At 37.1% G+C, this 18,986-nt stretch overlaps 2 protein-coding genes across 6 annotated transcripts in view; one reads left to right on the top strand and one right to left on the bottom strand.

Annotated features, from left to right (window-relative positions):
- Positions 1 to 5,367, bottom strand: part of LOC123498631 (transmembrane protein 138-like) — a 64,929-nt gene extending 59,562 nt beyond the window's left edge. Inside the window, exons 1-2 of one of the 5 annotated variants that reach the window (XM_045245930.1) lie at positions 4,958 to 5,367; positions 4,401 to 4,529 (exon numbers count right to left, since the gene is read on the bottom strand). The gene's annotated coding sequence lies outside the window, so the exon portion shown is untranslated. Of the gene's footprint in view, positions 1 to 4,400; positions 4,530 to 4,857; positions 4,918 to 4,957 lie in introns of those variants that run through there. The other 4 variants (XM_045245931.1, XM_045245929.1, XM_045245928.1 and 1 more) reach the window with 4 other exon arrangements.
- Positions 5,354 to 18,986, top strand: part of LOC123498629 (BSD domain-containing protein 1-like) — a 227,137-nt gene continuing 213,504 nt past the window's right edge. The window contains 2 exon segments of the mRNA XM_045245925.1: positions 5,354 to 5,393; positions 7,184 to 7,219. Of these exon segments, the coding sequence (XP_045101860.1) occupies positions 5,383 to 5,393; positions 7,184 to 7,219 (47 nt within the window). The 5' untranslated portion in view covers positions 5,354 to 5,382.

Raw genomic sequence — 18,986 nt, 5'->3', positions numbered from 1 at the left:
CCAGAATTTAAAGGGATGGCATATGAGGAGAGACTAAAGGCAATGGATCTACCAACCTTGGAGCAGAGAAGAGAGAGGGGATCTGATACAAGTTTATAAATTGATTAACGGAATGGATGAAGTGGATAATGAGAAACTGATCCTGAGAGAAGAATATGACTTTAGAAGCACAAGATCGCATAGTAAGAAACTAAGGAAGGGACGATGTCTGAGAGATGTTAAAAATCTTAGTTTTCCGCAAAGATGTGTTGAGACTTGGAACAGTTTGAGTGAGGAGGTGGTATCAGCAAAGAGTGTACATAGTTTTAAAGAAAAATTGGATAAGTGTAGATATGGAGACGGGACCACACGAGCATAAAGCCCAGGCCCTGTAAAACTACAACTAGGTAAATACAACTAGGTAAATACACACACACACACACACAAAAAAAAAAAAAAAAAAAAAAAAAAAAAAAAACTGTCCAAACATCAAATATCGTAACCCAAGGGGAAAAAGTGATCATGTGGTCCTAGAAATTGATTTAGAGGATCAGGATATTTTAAAATGCAATGAGGGACAGAAGCAAAACAAACAGAACCATGCCAAGTTAAATTCTAGAGGGTTAAGATGCTACTTTGGTAATATTGAGTGAAAGGAAATTATGCAAGGCAATACAATTCAAAAGAAGTACATATATATACAAAGGAATACAAAGGAAGACAAACAGCAACAAACCCTGAGGTCCTTACTAGGCTGTTTGTTGATACTATTTCCTAACTACCAGTGATAGAGACAGGACAGCAAAGCAGAAGGTTCCTCAAGCAAAGCAGAGGGCTCCTCAAGCAAAGCAGAGGGCTTCTCAGCAAAGCAGATGGGTCCTCATCAAAGCAGAAGGCTCCTCAAGCAAAGCAGATATATTCCTAGACAAGTATAATGAGGGAGTAAAGAGATAGGTTCCTGAATACAGAGAAAAAAAGAGAAATCACACGTGGTATACTGCTATATGTGCAAAAGCTAAAAATATAAAAATGCAACTTGGAAGAACTTAAGGAAGCAACGGATTTGGGCAAATAGGAATCAGTATAAAGAGGCACGAAACGAATACATTAGGATAAGAAGGGACGAGAGAAATTTTGAAAAGAATGTAGTGAAGAAATGTGAAAAGGAAACCAAGCTTTTTTTATAAGTACGTATAAGAATGGAAAAATGACACACAGAGAGACCATCACAAAGTTAATTAAGGGAAATAGGATATGAAACACTGGAGGAAATGAGCGAACTTATGAATGAGAGCTTTAAATTAGTATTTCATAAAGAAGGAGAGTTCATAGAACCAAAGACCCAAGTGACATAGGAAGGATTAAGAGGCATCATGGTTGAAAAAACAAAAATTTGAGAATTATTGGAAAGGTGGATGTAAAAAAGCACTGGGGCCAGATGGAGTGTCAGGATGGACACTGAGAAAATGTAGAGAACAACTGGTAGAACCAATTTGGGACGGAAGGGAAGGTACCAAAGGAGTGGAAAAGAGCAAATATAGTCCCAATATACAAAGGAGAGAAAAAGACTGAGACCCTAAATTATAGACCAGTGTCAGTAACTAGTGTTGTGGGAAAGATCTGTGAAATTATCAAAGAAAAATGGTTAGAATATCTGGAGGGAAAAGAAATAATAAATAACTCCCAATTTGGTTTCATGGAAAGAAAGATCATGCATACCAAATTTACTCTTTTATACAAGAGTAATAGATGAAGTCCAAGGGAAAGATGGATGGGATGATACGATGTATCTAGATATTAAAAAGGCTTTTGATAGAGTAACAATTAAAAGACTCCTATGGAAAATAGAACACATGGGAGGAATACAGGAAAATATGACAGATTACTTAACAGATAGAGAAATGAAGACAATGATAAGAAATATCCCATCAAGCTGGAACACAGTTACCAGTGGAGTACCATAGGGTTTGGTGCTGGCACCGATTATATTCTCAGTACAGTGGTGCCTTGGAATACGAACTTAATCCGTTCAAAATTTTGTTCCTACTGCAAAACATCAAAATACATGTATTCTTATGGAAGAAATTATACTTCGTTCCAAACCACCTCCCAAGACAAAAAAATTTTATTTTTCACCTAATTTCTTACTTTTTGCATACTATTACTCTATATACTACTACTACTATTATGCTATAACTATAAAAGATAAGAAAATAAAGCAGGAAAGTAAGCAAAATGTAATATAATGAAAATTCAACTTCTCGTGGTCAAAACAAGCGTCACCACATCCTCCTCATGTGACTCCATCAAGCCAGCACCACACACTCTTACATAAGCCAATAAGTTTTCTTTGATATACTGCATTCATTTTGGAAAATAAATCAGGGAAATAAGCAAATTGTAATATGAAAATTCAACTTCTTCACGGCCAGAAACAAGCGTCAACACATCCTCCTCAGCCGACTCCATCAAGTCAGCACTACGCACTCTTATCTAAATCAATAACCAGATACAAATAACGATTCCAATATTGTCATGCATCGTAATATGTTTCTGAACTGCTTACTTATCCATGGAAATACATGTATATCTTATATCTCACCAAGAAATACATAAAAAAATGATAAAATACAGCACACTGACATAAGTGCTCTCACCATCCTCACGCTTGGTGCCCTCACACCTACATAAACATATCCTTGTAAAAGCTGATACATGATTGGCTAAGTGTCCACCATCTTGAAAACAATGGGCCAATGACAGGCCTCAATATATGACAGATAGCCTCAAGCATAAACAAACTGTGTGGCATAAAGAAGCGTGGCTTTTGAAAAGCGCCATGATTATGCCTGATGGGCTACAACAGTTAAGGCTTTTAATTCATGAGCTAGATACTCTCTCTTCCGCCGGATCTTCTAGAATCTTCTATACGTCTGTCTGTATGTCTCGTGACCACGTGTGCTGCTACGCTAGGCAATGATATTAATAACTAAAAAAAAAAATCAATATTATTATCCCCAGCACTACAAAACAACAACCAAACATATGCAAAGAACACTCCTGAGGCACTCAGGCAGTGTGGTGCCCCAGCATGCAGTCAGCTGATCACTCAGTGCTGCGCGCAATCTGTTGACCGCATTTGTTATTGTTCGCACTCCTAAGCAAAGTTCGTCCTCTAATGCAAAAAAAAATACAATTTTTTGGTTCGTACTCCAAGTTGTTCATACTCAAAAGTGTTTGTACTCCAAGATACCACTGTATATGTTAACAATATACAAGAGGGTTTGAGTAGCTAAATAAATCAGTTTGCAGATAATGGAAAGCTTTTGAGAATAATAAGGAACATCTGTGACAGTATGGAATTAAAGAAAAATATTGATAAGATCTTGGAATGGACCCAAAAGTGGAAATTATAATTTAATACCAGGAAATGCCATGTAATGGAAATGGTTAAATGCAACAGAAGACCTACGTGGGAATATAAAATGGGAGAAGAGATTATAATGAAAAAGAGTGAAGAGAAAGACCTGGGAGTGATTATACAAGACACTCTGACTCAAGAAAGACAAATAAATGGACTATTTGCTTCAACATACAAGACACTAACTAACATCAGGGTAGCATTCAATTACATGGACAAGAGTATGATAAAGAAGATAATAACCACTATGATAAGACCTAGACTGGAATATGCAGTAGTGGTATGGTCACCATACAGGCAAAAAGACATCAAGAAACTAGAAAGATTCCAAAGAAATGCTATAAAGATGATCCTAAAAGTAAGGGATCTTCCCTCTGAAGAAAGACTGAAGGAAATAGAATTACCAACCTTGAAGGATAGATGGGAAAGGGGCCTAATAATGATGTATAAGTTAGTAAACCATTTGGAAAAGATAGATAGACAAGATCTGGTAACACCGACAGTGGATGGGGATAGACGAACAAAAGGACATTCCAAGAAGATCATGAAAAGTCAGTGCCTGAGGAACATTAAGAAGTTCAGTTTTCCACAAAGGATGGTGGACATCAGGAATGGAGTAAGTGATGAGATTGTAACAGCAGAAAGTGTGCACAAATTTAAGAAAAAAATTAGATAAATGTAGATATGGAGACAGGTCACTATGAGCCTCACTTGAACCCTGTAACATACAACTAGATAAATACACCCATGTGTAAGATAGATAGGCAATAACAGTGGTTAGGTTGGGCTATCAGACTAAGTTAGTTTGGTTAGAGTACATTAGTTTAGTTATGCTAGTTTGAGTTTTATTAGGTTAGTTTAATTAGATCAGATTAGTTTGTTTAAGTTAGTTTAGCAGATGGTTAGTGACTGGTGGCCACAAGCAAGCACCAAGCAATGGCCAGTCTTTTTATGAGAAAAATTGTAGTGCTATCACCAAGATTTCCAAAATAATATTTACTGCTGTTACTTATTTGTAAAGGCACATTTTTTCCTGGTAGATTTATCTTTTCATAAGTAGCTTCTTGTTTTTATTGCAAATTATTAGTTTCTGATGGTTGTGGGATGAAAAGCAGATAAAAGTAGTTATCTGTGGGAAGAACAACAAACAGATTAATTAAAAACATGAAAAAAATAATTTCCTTCTGAATAAAGACTGGCGGAAGAGTGAAGCTTTTACCAAAAATACCCATGATCACTTTTCATCTCCATAAACATTCTAAAATAATTCCAATATTTCAAAATTACTCGATTTTCCCCTAGACTAGAAACCCATCAGCATGATACATGTGCAGTAGTTACATACTAATGATTTATTTAATTTCCAAGCATTTACTTGGTTATTTTGACTTCATGAATCTAATTTGTTGAACTTCAAACCTGGTTAATCAGTTAACGACCTATCGACCTCAATGCACCTTTGGGGCACTAGAGGGTATGTCTCACAGCTTGTAGCCCTGCACAGCCCCAACAAAATGAACAAATAGTTATCACCAAAAGAAGTTAACCTCTACTTACTTGTAGTTTCTGGCTCTATACTGGACTGACAGACTGTCAGGAGGGATCAGTGGTAAAAATTGATTAGACCAAAAAGATATGGAATTGTCGAAAAAGCTTGCTTTATAGTGTTGATGGCGCATAGACAACAGGTTCTATGAAAAAATGTAGATTCTACAGGTTATTGGTGGAAGGAACGTCTCTTATGTTTCTCTTTATTAATTTCCTCTTACCTTCAAGATTAAAACCTTCTTATATTCTCTTTTTCTCTAAAATTTGTGTACTGTTTGTTTTGTTCTTTCTGTGTTTTCCTTCTCAAAAAGTAATTTCCTCTTTACTTAATATTTCTGGATAAGGTACAAAACTTTGGTGACGCAGTAGAGCTGAGGGGCGCCAGATGGCAGGGCGCTGTGAAGGCTGGCCACTGTTTACACGACACCAACAGGATGGCGGAAGGGTAATTTTATGTCTCGTTTTTCTCTCTTCCACCCATCATTGGTCTCTGTGCATCTTGACACGTGCATTACAGAATAGTTTAACCAATATGGCTTGGACTGAGGTGGTATGGTGTGGTATATGGGGCACAGTGGCTCAATAAAGGTGTGAGGGGTCACCTGATCCACTGAGAGTCAGGGAGAGATATGGAAAGATGCTGCCTGTTACACTGTTATTGTCGTGGGATCGCATCCTTATGTCACACTTTAGCTAACAAGTTTTCTGGTGAAGGGAGGAAGGCCTTATTCTACAGTTTTACCGTACTGTTAAGCAACTCATGACCATCGAAGGCAGGGTATTGTAGTGACGTGTTGGTTATGGGGACCACAAATTGTAGAGGATTTCGCTGCAGGACTTAGCCCTGTTAATGGGCCAAATATTTAGAATTAGTATATAATGTATTGTGTACTTGTAAGTGTATCTTTAAGTACTGATGACGAGGTCCCTGTGCGACTGATACAGGATAACCTAGATGGGCCCTGGTGGCCCTTTGTTATCCTATTATTTATGTTATGTTGGAGTAGGTAATATAAAATTCGTTGGCATATAAGTTAGATTTTATGTTTTAACAAATACGCCTCCCTGGACTCGCTAACCCTTAATAAGGTAAACTAACATAACCTAATTATATTTTGTAACATAACAAGGACCCTATCACAAGGTAAACTAACATTAGATTTAACATTTCGTGATCAAACTGGAAGGACTTCGCCTTCATGGCCCCAAACATAAGGCAAATTTATAACTAATTTCAGGCATGGGGCTAGAAATGTTCCAAACAGTGAGATGTATATGCTGCAAAGGGCTATAATTACATATCATGTATTGGTTGAAACAGTAATAAAGTTTTCTTTTATTATACCTGAGTGAGGCAAGCATGATTGTGTAAATTATCCTTATACTGCAGGATCGATAAAATGGTGATACCACGCAGCTGTGATACTGTTTGGGATGCTTAATGATAGATTTACATTGGATGACTTTACATCAGATTGACTGATAGATTGAACCAATCTATCAATCACTGGCACATGCTCACTTTCTTTTATGAAACCACCTGAGCAGAAGTTATTTTTAGTTTTTATTTATTTATTATTATTTATTTATTTATTTTTTTTTTTTGTTAGGGCAGTGTCTGTGTGCAGTGATTCTAGTTTCTTGTTATCACTGTTAATAAAACCTACTCTATTTTAGCTCAGAAGAAAAAGAAAATACATGGTCAAAGTTACTACTCAAGAAGACAAGACAGATACAAGTTTACAACCATATCCAAAATCCTTTTTTGAAAAAAACTTGAATCTTTTGGCTTTTGAAATGTTAAATTAAAAGAAGAAAATGGATTTTTTCCCTTAAGATAATATACGAATCATATAGTTACTAACTCTCACTTTTAAGTTTAACAGAGTTAGCATAAACTGACCCACAGTAACAGTATATGTACTGAGAGATACATATACCGTTAATGTACTCTTGGATTGTACATACATTTTAATAAATAATGTGACTCAAGGGCAACTAGTGATGATAAGAGAAAAGGAGGAAAATGGCTGTGATGAACAATACAGCGCCATATTGCATACCTATCTATGGGTACACTAAGTAGGAATAAAACATGGTAGGCATGTTGTGCAGATGAATATTTCTCTCTTACTCATTCCTTTCTAGATACAATGTGATAAATCAATAGATTCTGCTTATTTTCATTGTTGTAAGTAACTAAGTCTTTGTATAATGTAGTTTTCTTTTACTCAGCTGCTATCAGGATGGTGCTATTGCATTATTTTATGGGTAAGCATAAAAAGTGTGTGTGTGTGTGTGTGTGTGTGTGTGTGTGTGTGTGTGTGTGTGTGTGTGTGTATTTACCTAATTGTAACATACGGGAAAAGAGCTATGCTCGTACTGTCCCGTCTCCATATCTACTAATGTCCAGCTTTTTCTTAAAATCATGAATATTCCTTGCGTTGACCACTTCCACGTCTAAACTATTCCATGCTTCCACCCTTCTATGAGGAAGCTATATTTTTCACATCTCTCCTATAAGTGGCCATTTTAGTTTTTCCCATGCCCTCTCGACATTCTTTCATTCCACATACACAGATCTTCCCTATCCATTTTTCCATGCCAATCATCACTCTGTATATTGCTATCAGGTCTCCCTTTCTCTTCTGTTTTCCAGGGTCGGAAGTTGCATTCTTTTCAGTCTGTCTTCATAAGTCAAATCTCTTAAGTCAGGCACCATTTTTGTTGCAGCCCTCTGTACTTTCTCTAGTTTCCTTATGTGTTTCTTTAAGTTCGAGCCCACTGTATTGTTGCATATTCAAGCCTTGGTCTTATCATTGCAGTAATTATTTTCTTCATCATTTCTTCATCTAAATATCTGAACGCCACTCTTATGTTCCTCAATAAGTTCAATACTTCTCCAATTATTTTGTTTATATGTCTCTCTGGCGATAGGTCATTGGTAATTGTCACCCCAAGGTCTTTTTCTTCATGACTGGTTTTATGTCTTCATTTCCTATCTTGTACATACTCCTGATTCTTCTTTCACTCTTGCCAAACTCTAATTTCTTGCATTTTGTCGTGTTGAACTCCATTTGCCATGTACAGCTCCATTTCCATATTCTGTCCAAGTCTTCCTGGAGTAGTTCGCAATCTTTGTCACATCTCACTTTTCTTAACAATTTTGCATCGTCTGCAAATAGGCTCACATAACTGGACACCCCATCCACCATGTCATTTATGTAGACCGCGAACATTACTGGTGCCAACACTGATCCCTGTGGAACTCCACTCTCCACCAAGCCCCATTCTGATGGTCTGTCCTTAATTATTGTTCTCATTTCTCTTCCTACCAAAAGTCTTCCATCCATTTTAGTAAACTGCCATGCACTCCTCCTACCATTTCAAGTTTCCAGATCAGTCTCCGGTGTGGTACCTTATCAAAGGCCTTTTTTAAATCCAGATATATTCCATCAGCCCAACCATCTCTTTCCTGTATTACATCTATCACCCTCGAATAGTAACATATCAGGTTTGTCGTGCATGAACGCCCTTTTCTAAAACCAAATTGACACTCACAAAGTATGTCATTTTTCTCCAAGAAGTCTGTCCATCTATTCTTCACCACCCTCTCACACATCTTAGCTACCACACTTGTAAGTGACACTGGTCTATAGTTCAATGGGTCTCTCTTGTTACCTGATTTATAAATTGGGACAATGTTAGCTCTTTTCCAGTCTTGGGGCACTACACCTTCCCTTAATGAGGCATCAATTACTTCACAAACTTTTTCTGCCAGTTGCTCCTGCATTCTCTTAAAATCCATCCTGATACCCCATCAGGTCCCACAGCTTTTCTCACTTCTAAACTCCCCATCATATTCTTGATCTCCTCCACAGTTACTTGAAACTCCTTCATAATCCCTTTCTGTTCCATTACCAGTGGTTTGTCAAAAGCAGTCTCCTTTGTGAATACCTTCCGAAAGCATCCATTCATAGCCTCTGCCATTTCCTGGGATCCTCACTGCATACTCCATTTACTTCTAAACTTTCAATACTTTCTCTATTTTTGATGTTGTTGTTCACATGTCTGTAAAAAGCCTTGGTTGGTCTTTACATTTATCAATTATATCCTTTTCTTGTTTCTTTCTTTCTTCTCTTCTAATCAACACATATTCATTTCTTGCTCTTTTGTAACTTTCCCACTGCTTAATCCGTCTTTTCCTTCTCCACCTCTTCCATGCATCCTCTTTTCTTGTTCTAGCCTTTTCACATCTATCGTTAAACCAGTCCTGCTTTCCAACTTCTCTATGTTGTCTTATTGGTACAAATTTTTCTCACCTTCTTTGTATATTTTTATAAATTCCTTCCACTTTTCATTTGCTCCTTAGCACTCTTGAATTTCATCCAATTTGTCTCTTGAAAGAATTTCTTTAGGTTTCCAAAATCTGTCTTGGCATAATTCCATCTTCCCACTTTATATTCTTCATTTCTTCTAGATTTCTCTTCATCTATCACCTTGAACTCCAAAACTGCATGATCACTCTTTGCTAAAGGGCACTCCACCCTCATCTCCTCAATGACCATTGGCTCTGTACTAAAGACCAAGTCCAGTCTTGATGATGCTCCCTCTCCTCCAAACCTAGTATCTTCTTTGACCCACTGAGTTAACACATTTTCCATTGCCAGTGTCAATAGTGTATTTCCCCATGTTGTCTCTGATCCTTCCATTGACCAGTCCTCCCAACACACCTCTTTACAATTAAAATCTCCCATCATTATAGTTCGTTCACAGCCACCCAACATTTCTTCCAGACATGTTCCTGTATCACTTATCATTTCTTCATATTCCTGTACTGACCATGCATTTGTCTTAGGTGGTACGTACACCACTATGTAGTGCCTCTTTTTCCTTCATTAGTTTCTGCTCTGATCTTTAGCACTTCTGCCTTTCCCATACCTTCTTTCACTTGATCCACCTTTATATCTTTTTAACCAGCAACATCACTCCTCCTCCCATCTTACCTACTCTATTTCTTTTCCAAACATTATATTTCCTTCTCCAACCATCATCAGGTCTTCTCCCTCTCTCAGTTTTGTTTCAGTAAGACCCACAATATCAGGGTTCTTGTCCCTCAAGTAATCGTTGAGTTCTAAAATCCCCGATATCACTCCATTTATGTTGGAATACATTACATTCCGCTCATACGTAAGTTTCTTTAGTCCTTTCTTGCTGTACTTTTCTGGGTTATGAACCACTTCCTCAGTCTCATATCCAAGATTCTCCAGAAAACTCTTTCTTCTCCTCTTCTGTCCTCTCTTCATTTTTTTTCAAAGCCTCCTTTCTCAACTCATTTAACATTTCTCTTTGTGTGTGTATGTGTGTGTGTGTGTGTGTATGTGTGTATTTACCTAGTTGTAGTTTTACAGGGCCTGGGCTTTATGCTCGTGTGGCCCCGTCTCCATATCTACACTTATCCAATCTTACTTTAAAAGTATGCACACTCGTTGCAGACTCTACTTCTTCATTTAAACTGTTCCACGTCTCAATACATCTTTGCGGGAAACTATATTTTTTAACATCTCTCAGACATCTTCCTTTTCTCAGCTTTTTACTATGCGATCTTGTGCTTGAATGTCATATTCTTCTCTCAGGATCAGTTTCTCATTATCCACTTGGTCCATTCCGTTGATCAATTTAAAACTTGTATCAGGTCTCCTCTCTCCTTCTTTGTTCCAGGGTTGGTAGATCCATAGCCTTTAGTCTCTCCTCATATGTCATCCCTTCAAATTCTGGAACCATTCTTGTAGCCATTTTTTGTAGTCTCTCCAATTTCCTTATTTGTTTCTTTTTATGAGGGGTCCACACTACTCCTGCATATTCCAATCTGGGTCTTATTAAAGTACTTATCAATTTCTTCATCATTTCTTTGTCCATGTGGTGAAATGCTACTACAATATTCCTTAGCAAATTATGTTTCTAAAAATTCTATCAATATGGCTTACTGGTTGATTGTTTTCTTCCATCGTCACTCCTAAGTCCTTTTTCTTTTTTACTTTCTCCAGTTCTACTCCATCTCCCATCTTATAGATTCCCACAGGTCGTCTTTCATTCTTTCCCATTTCCATGACATGGCTTTTGTTCACATTGAATTCCATTTCCCACTTTTTGCTCCATTCCCATATCTTATTTAGGTCTTCTTGCAGTATTTCACAATCCTCTTTTTGCTTTATAACTCTGCACAGTTTCGTATCATCTGCAAACAGATTTATGTAGCTGTTCACTCCTTCTGTCATGTCGTTAATATAAATGAGGAAAAGTATTGGTGCCAATACTGACCCTTGTGGCACTCCGCTTTCTACTGCTCTCCACTTGGACTTCATATCTTTAACTACCGTCCTTATTTCTCTCCCCCTCAAGTAATTTTCTATCCATCTCAATGTGCTTCCTTTTAAGCCACCCTTCTCCTCTAACTTCCATAGTAATCTTGCATGTGGCACTTTGTCAAACGCCTTTTTTAAATCCAAATAAATACAGTCAACCCATCCCTCTCTCTCTTGTACTCTATCAACTATTCTAGAATAGAAACTCAGTAAATTAGTTACACAAGACTGTCTTTTCCTAAAACCAAATTGGCTATTTGATATTAATTTGTTGTCTTCAAGGAACTCAATCCATTGTTTCTTTATTATTCTTTCACACATCTTGCATATTACACTAGTTAGTGATACCAGTCTGTAATTTAAAGGTTCTTCCTTCCTTCCACTCTTATATATGGGAACCACCTCAGCTCTTCCATTCTACTAGTACTGTTCCATTTTCTATTGAGCATTTTATAATGTTGTATATAGGACTTGCTAGTTCTTCCCTACATTCTTTCAGTATTCTGCCTGAGACTTCATCTGGTCCCATTGCCTTGTCTTCATCCAGTTCCTTCATTAATTCTTTTATTTCAAGCTTGGTTACTTTAATCTCTTTCATATATAGACTGTCTCTCTATTACCCTGTGGCCTTTCAAATTTAGATTCCTTAGTAAAGACCTCCTGGAATTTATTATTTGATAGTTCTGCCATAGTTTTTGGGTCTTCCACCATCCCGTTCTCTCCTTTTAACCTTTCTATTGTTTCTCTTTGTCTAATTTTTCCATTGATGAATCTATAGAACAATTTTGGTTGCTCCTTACATTTTTCGACAATGTCCTTTTCAAAGTTCTTTTCCTCTTCCTTCCTCACCTTAACATATTCATTTCTCGCTGCCTTGAAGTTTTCCTTATTTGTTGGATTTCTATTTCTCCTCCACCTTTTCCATGCTCCATCTCTTTTCTCCTTTGCCCTAGTACACCTTGCATTAAACCAATCTTTCCTTCCTTCTTCTTTAGGTCTATATTTTGGGACATATTCCCTGACTCCTGTTTTATATATTTCCAAAAATAAGTTATACTTCTCTTGCATCGTCTCTGAGTTTTCCATCTCCCAGTTTACATTTTTAAAATAGTTCTTGAGATTCTCAATATCAGCCTTTCTGTAGTTTAATCGGTCTCCTTTGTATGAATCGTCTCTGTCTTCCTTTCCCTCTTCTATATCTATTTCTAATATTACATGGTCACTCTTTCCCAATGGGCACTTATATCTTATATCATCATTCATTTGTATAGCCCTTGTAAAAATTAGGTCCAATCTCGCCGGCTTGTCGTTTCCTTTGAATCTTGTGCATTCCTTTACTCTCTGGTCCATCATATTGTCTATCATTAGGGTCAAGAATCTTTCTCCCCAGGCTTCTTCCCCCATACCACTTTCATAATTTTCCCAGTCCACTTCTTTACAGTTGAAATCTCCTACTAATATAACTTTTTTCCTTTCTTTAACTATTCTCGTTAGACTCCTTATTGTGTCATCTATCATGTTTCTATATTCTTGATTGGTCCATGAATTTGTTTTTGGTGGCACATATGTTACAATGATTGTTAACTCTTTTTTATTAATATGCATCTTAACATACAATACTTCTGCTTTTCTTTCCCCACATTCCACTTGGTTTATCACCATCTCCTTCCGTAACATTATCATGACTCCTCCTCCTCCTTTACCTGCTCTGTCTCTTCCATACATTATACCTATTACCCAAGATTATTTTGATTTCCTCATTTAGTTTTGTTTCAGCCTGGCATACAATATCTGGATTTTCTTTCTTTATGTAATCTCTTAATTCTAATTTACTTGATAAAACCCCGTCTATGTTCGTATACATCATTTTTAGTCTCTTGCCTTTATCATTTTTAGTTAAACTTGTTCCACTTTTTTCTCTTCTTTTCGTTTATATACCATTTCCTTATCCTGTCTCCTAGAAGATGTGTGTGTGTGCGTGCGCGCATTTACCTAGTTGTAGTTTTATGCTCGTGTGGCCCCATCTCATATCTACACTTATCCAATTTTTCTTTAAAAGTATGCACACTCGTTGCTGACACCACTTCTTCACTCAAACTGTTCCACGTCTCAACACATCTTTGTGGAAAACTATATTTTTTAACATCTCTCAGACATCTTTCCTTTCTCATCTTTTTACTATGTGGTCTTGTGCTTCGAATGTCATATTCTCTCAGGATCAGATTCTCATTATCAACTTGGTCCATTCCGTTGATCAATTTATAAACGTATCAGATCCCCTCTCTCCCTTCTGTGTGTGTGTGTGTGTGTGTGTGTGTGTGTTTACCTATTTGTGTATTACAGGGTTCAGGCAGGGCTTATAGTGACCTGTCTCTTTATCTAATTTTTATCCAACTTTTCCTTAAAGTTATGAACACTTTTTACTGTTACAATCTCTTCTCTCAAGCCATTCTAGATGTATGGGTTTATGTGTGTCTTTACCTTGTTGTGTTTTACAGCAAAAGAGCTATGCTCATGCTGTCCTGTCTCTGTACCTGTAGTCATCTAGTTTAGCCTAAGTTTATAAATATTTCTTGCTTGAAGTACTGTTTCATCCAACTTGTTCCATATTTCTATGCTTCTGTTTGGAAAGCTCTATTTCTTAATGTCTCTTCTACATATGTTTTTTTTTTTTTCAATTTCATGCCATGTCCCCTTGTATTTCCTGAGTTCCACACCAATAGATCATCTTTGTCAACTTTGTCCATCCCCTTCCATGCCCTGTATATAGCAATTAGGTCTCCTCTTTCTCTCCTCTGTTGCAATGTTGGAAGTTTTAATCACTTTAATCTGTCTTCATATGTTAGATCTCTCAGACTTGGAACCATTTTGGTTGCAGCTCTTTGAATCCTTTCTATCCTCCTTATATCTTTTTTATTATGTGGTGACCATATAAATGCAGCATATTTTAGTTTAGGTCAAATCATGTATTTTATTAGTTTTTTCCATCATCTCATGCCCATTTTATTTTTTTTAGTAACTTGTATGTTTCCTCAACTATGTTGTTGACATGTTTTTCTGGTAATGAATTGTCATTTATTGTAATACTCAAGTCTTTCTCCTCTTGTTTTCTGAGTTTCTACCCCTCCCATAGTGTAAGCTCTTCTGTCTTCCATTGCTTTTCCCTCGTTCCATCACTTAACACTTTTATTTATTAAATTCCATTTCCCATTTCTTGCTCCATTCATGTATCTTATTCAAGTCTTTCTGTAGCATTTCACAATCCATGTCATTTTTCACTTGTTTCAGTAACTTTGCATCTTTTGCAAATAAGCTTATATAACTGGAGGCAGTGGCATAGTGGATATGGTGGTGAGCATGGGATCGGGCAGACATCCACACATAGGTTTGAAGCCCACCACAGCTGCTTTGAAGCTATGCTATTTGTTGAGTGGTTTAAAGTAGGGATCGACCGATTATCGTCGCTGATATTAAGCATTTTGACGTATATTGGCATCAGCCTTTTTTTTTTTTTTTTTTTTTTTTTTTTTATTCAACGGCCAATAAGAGATCAATTTAAAACAGGATTATTTTGGCTCGGATGCAGCCGTACCTCTCTGTCTTTTGTCACTACTCTGTCTCCAGCATTGTCCCATCCCCTTCTGATTGGTTACAAGCAGAGCCACAGTAACAGCCAATCAGCAGTGAAAACTGTGCATGCACAGTACTTATACACATGGTGGAGATACACACACAGTGGAGAGATAGGAACATACAAGGAGGAAGTTGTGGTGTGGGTTAAGGGGACCGTCCGACGAGGTTTTTGAAAAATAAAAAATAAAGAGGTACGTGGGTAATTTTTTTTTTTTTTTTCGCTGATAGATGTTTATTGCACGATGTTAGTTTAGTAGTTACAAGCAAATTGACCCATAAATAACTGCATGAAAAATAAAAAATCAATTTAAAAAATATATTTTTCCTATAAACTTTGTCACTAGAGGACATATTTAAATTTTGTCAGTACGGATATGAAGTATGTCGTATACTCTACCAAAACTTTTCACCTCAGAATTTTGATTTTTTAAAATTTTGATGGCCATTATGAATTTTTAATTTTTTTAGAATTTTTTTTTATAAAATTATATTGCGGCACTTAAGAAAAATTCCAAATTATAGGAGGTGGAAATGTAGCAGCTTCATTGAGCTTGAAAATGATACCTTAAAATTGAAAATTCGTTGAGACATGTGGGAGAAGATTTTATTTGAATGATAAACAGTGGAAACTGAGAAAAAGGCAAAAAACCCCAGAGATGTCATTTTCGTCCTCTATGACCCTGTACATTTATTTGGGTTGGATATTTCGTGCTCATACACCACCATGTGCATCATATATCCTTTTTAGGCATGTTTAGAATATTCTGTACGACTCATATGGCACCTGGCTGCCCCTACAATGATTGTAGTTTTTAGTCGCTCAAAGGCGAGGGTGTCTCCCATCCATGCATGGTCGTTACAACTTGTAATTTCCACTTGCACCGTTTGTTTAGATATTGTAAGGCAAAAAAGGCAGGTAAAATAGGCTGGATTTTGGCTTGCAAGGTGTGAAATAACGGGCGAGATACTCAATAGATCCTCCTCCCATCGCAGTCACATGGACACTGAAATGGAAGGAGAGAGGGTGTGTTCCTGTGTACGCCATAGTACTAAGTTGCCAGCGCCCACTTTTCCTTAACTTGTTTATTATCATCATTGGTGGAAATGTAGCAGCTTCATTGAGCTACAAAATGATACCTCAAAATTGAAAATCCAGAGAGTGGGGAGGGGGGAAGCCCCGGGTTGCAGTGGGCGTGGCAGGGGCCCTTTAACCCGAAAAGTCCGACAGGCCTTAAATATGGCTGCATAGCACACTTCCGACAGTCCTTAAATGGGGCAGCTACTTTGAGCACTAATAAAAACCGCGCTAGCATTGGTAGCGCTGCTATATTTGGTTATGACGTAGGCCTATGGTAGTACTGTCGGCTCCCAGGAAGCACACCGCTCTAGCCAGCTAGTCTCCCGCAATTTTCTGTGAGGTGCGTGAGCGTCGTGTCGCGGTGATAATTGTTTACGTATTTACTTATTTAAGGAACTATTATTTACAACTATGGCTACTGGTGCTATGAGGAAGCTAAAGTTTAGTGATAAAAGTGATAGACAAGGCGGGACAAGACGCAAAGTGCACAGGTTGGAGGTAGATCCCGACCCTGCTATTGTGACAACATCGTCACCCACGCCTGATAAAAACATACGTAACTATAATCAGCCAATATGAGTGAAAACACGAAAACATGTGAAAACACATAAAAACATGAGCAGTGCCTTACATTATGTAAGAATACACATAAAAGCACCTCCCCCGAGTTGCCGCTACCACAATCTTCTCCAATTATCGGTTATTATTCTGAGACAACCATAGTGAGTAGAGCAATAAAAACTTGTAGGATGATGCATTGTCATGTCTACTAACAGCAGATTTTTTTCCAGAGTAATTTATAAGAGTTGATTTTTTTATGATAATTGCGGTAATGGGAGGGTGCGAATTTTGCGGCCATCGGTCTTAGCGGGTTAAAGTTTAAATACTCCACGTATTTTAGCGTATTTCCCCAAAATACTCCATCACTATGATGCTATATGTTTGGGGATGATTTCGTGGTGTTTTGGGGATTTTCGATATTTTTCAGAATTTTCGATACCATGGCCACCAGACGGTCCCCTTAAAGGTTGGAGGACAGCAGCAATGCTGCCATCTGTTGGTAGCAAGCAGTTTCATAGAAAATGTTTTCAAATGGAATATATGAACATTTCTCATTCTCCTCCCTCACCTATTCTTTCCCTCTATTCTCTCATGTTAATAAACTTATAAGGCAAATAAAACATGTTTATATTATATATATATATATATATATATATATATATATATATATATATATATATATATATATATATATATATATATTGGAAAATATCGGCTCCACATATCGGTTATTGGCTTCCTTTACTACTAATAATCGGTATCGGTATCGGCCCTGAAAAAAAACAAAAAACATATCAGTTGATCTGTAGTTTAAAGTTACCTACATGTCATCATGATACCCAGGTTCTGGGTGGTTACATCAAAGATGCGCTTGGGTGGTGATATGGGCCCTAATATGGGTACCACTATAAATAAAACTGCCTGTGCCACTAATGGGCAGAAGCTTAACAGCACTTCCTACATATATGTACTCTTCAAGTATGCCTAGAGGTGCTCTAGGCCAAAATGTAAAAAAAAAAAATAAAATAAAATAAAAGAAAGAAAGAAAAAAAGAAAAATTGAAGGAAAAAAACCCTATCATATCGTTGATATACACAATGAACATTACAGGGGCCAAAACCATTCCCTGTGGAACTCCACTTATAACTCTGCACTACTTTGATTCTTCATTTGTTATCACTGCTCTCATTTCTCTGACCTTTAAGAAGTCTGTTATCCAGTTCAGTACTTTTTCCTTTAAACTGCCTATGTTTTTAATTTTCCATAGCAATCTTTGATGTGGCACTTTATCAAAAGCTTTTTTTTTTAGATCCAGGTAGACACAATCTGCCCTTCCATCCCTCTCCTGAATTATATCTATTGCTCTACTGTAGAAGCTCAATATGTTTGTGGCACAAGATCTTCCACTTCTGAAGCTAAATTGTTTTTAGTTATTGTATGTGACTCTTCTTGTTGTTGCATCCATCTGTCTTTTACTATTTTTTCAGCAATTTTTTGCAACCATGCTCATTAAGGACACTAGCCTATAGTTCAATGGTTCTTTGTTACCGCCCTTGAAAATTGGTACACTGTTTGCCCTTTTCCTGTCTAGAGGGACTTTTCCTTCTTTAAAAGAACATACTATGATGTTACGTAATATCTCTGCCAGCGGGTCATGACATTCCTTCAGTAGCCAATATGACACCCCATCCGGTCCTTGAGCCTTAATCACATCCAAGGTTTTCATAATCTACATGGATCTTTCTCATTTCCTTGTCCCTGTGACCTGTATGTATCCCTTCAAACTTATTCTCATTGAATACCGATTGGAAGCACCTATTCATTATTTCTGCCTGTGATCTTGTATCCTCATATATGACATTATCAACTTTTTATTGATCTATTGTTTTATGGTTTGGTTCAACTTGGCACAGTATCAGTACCTCACTACCCACGGATTTGAGAGGAGATTAGTAGCTTCTCCCTGCTTATGAGTTGCCAATGATGCAATAAAACTTGTGCTCCACCTGTGGTACAGTACACCACAGACTTGTTCTGAATTTATGCTATTGCGTTGCGTGCCACCAGTAGAGCACGCTTCTTGTGTACTATACTGTATGTAGCCCAACCTGCTATTACAAATATTCTTCTCTCAATACATTGCATCAGTACATTCCAAACTTCAGTAATTTCCGTTTACAGGGAAAGAATAACTCACTCCTGATCCATGTACTCTCACATCTCCTATAGATTGGTATGACACAAATGAAATTATTGTTCTAATTGTAACACAAACTAATAGGTATGCTCAGCAGAAAATTGGCATTTCACATGTCACTCGAGGATCTAGGCTGAAATCTTGGAAAATTACAACACTTGATGAAATACAAAAATTCATAGGTCTGATGATTTACATGGGACT

Source organism: Portunus trituberculatus, chromosome 48 (assembly GCF_017591435.1).
Source record: "Portunus trituberculatus isolate SZX2019 chromosome 48, ASM1759143v1, whole genome shotgun sequence".
Classification (NCBI taxonomy): domain Eukaryota; kingdom Metazoa; phylum Arthropoda; class Malacostraca; order Decapoda; family Portunidae; genus Portunus; species Portunus trituberculatus.
Note: the sequence above shows the minus strand (reverse complement) of the source record. Positions and strands in the feature narration are given on the sequence as shown.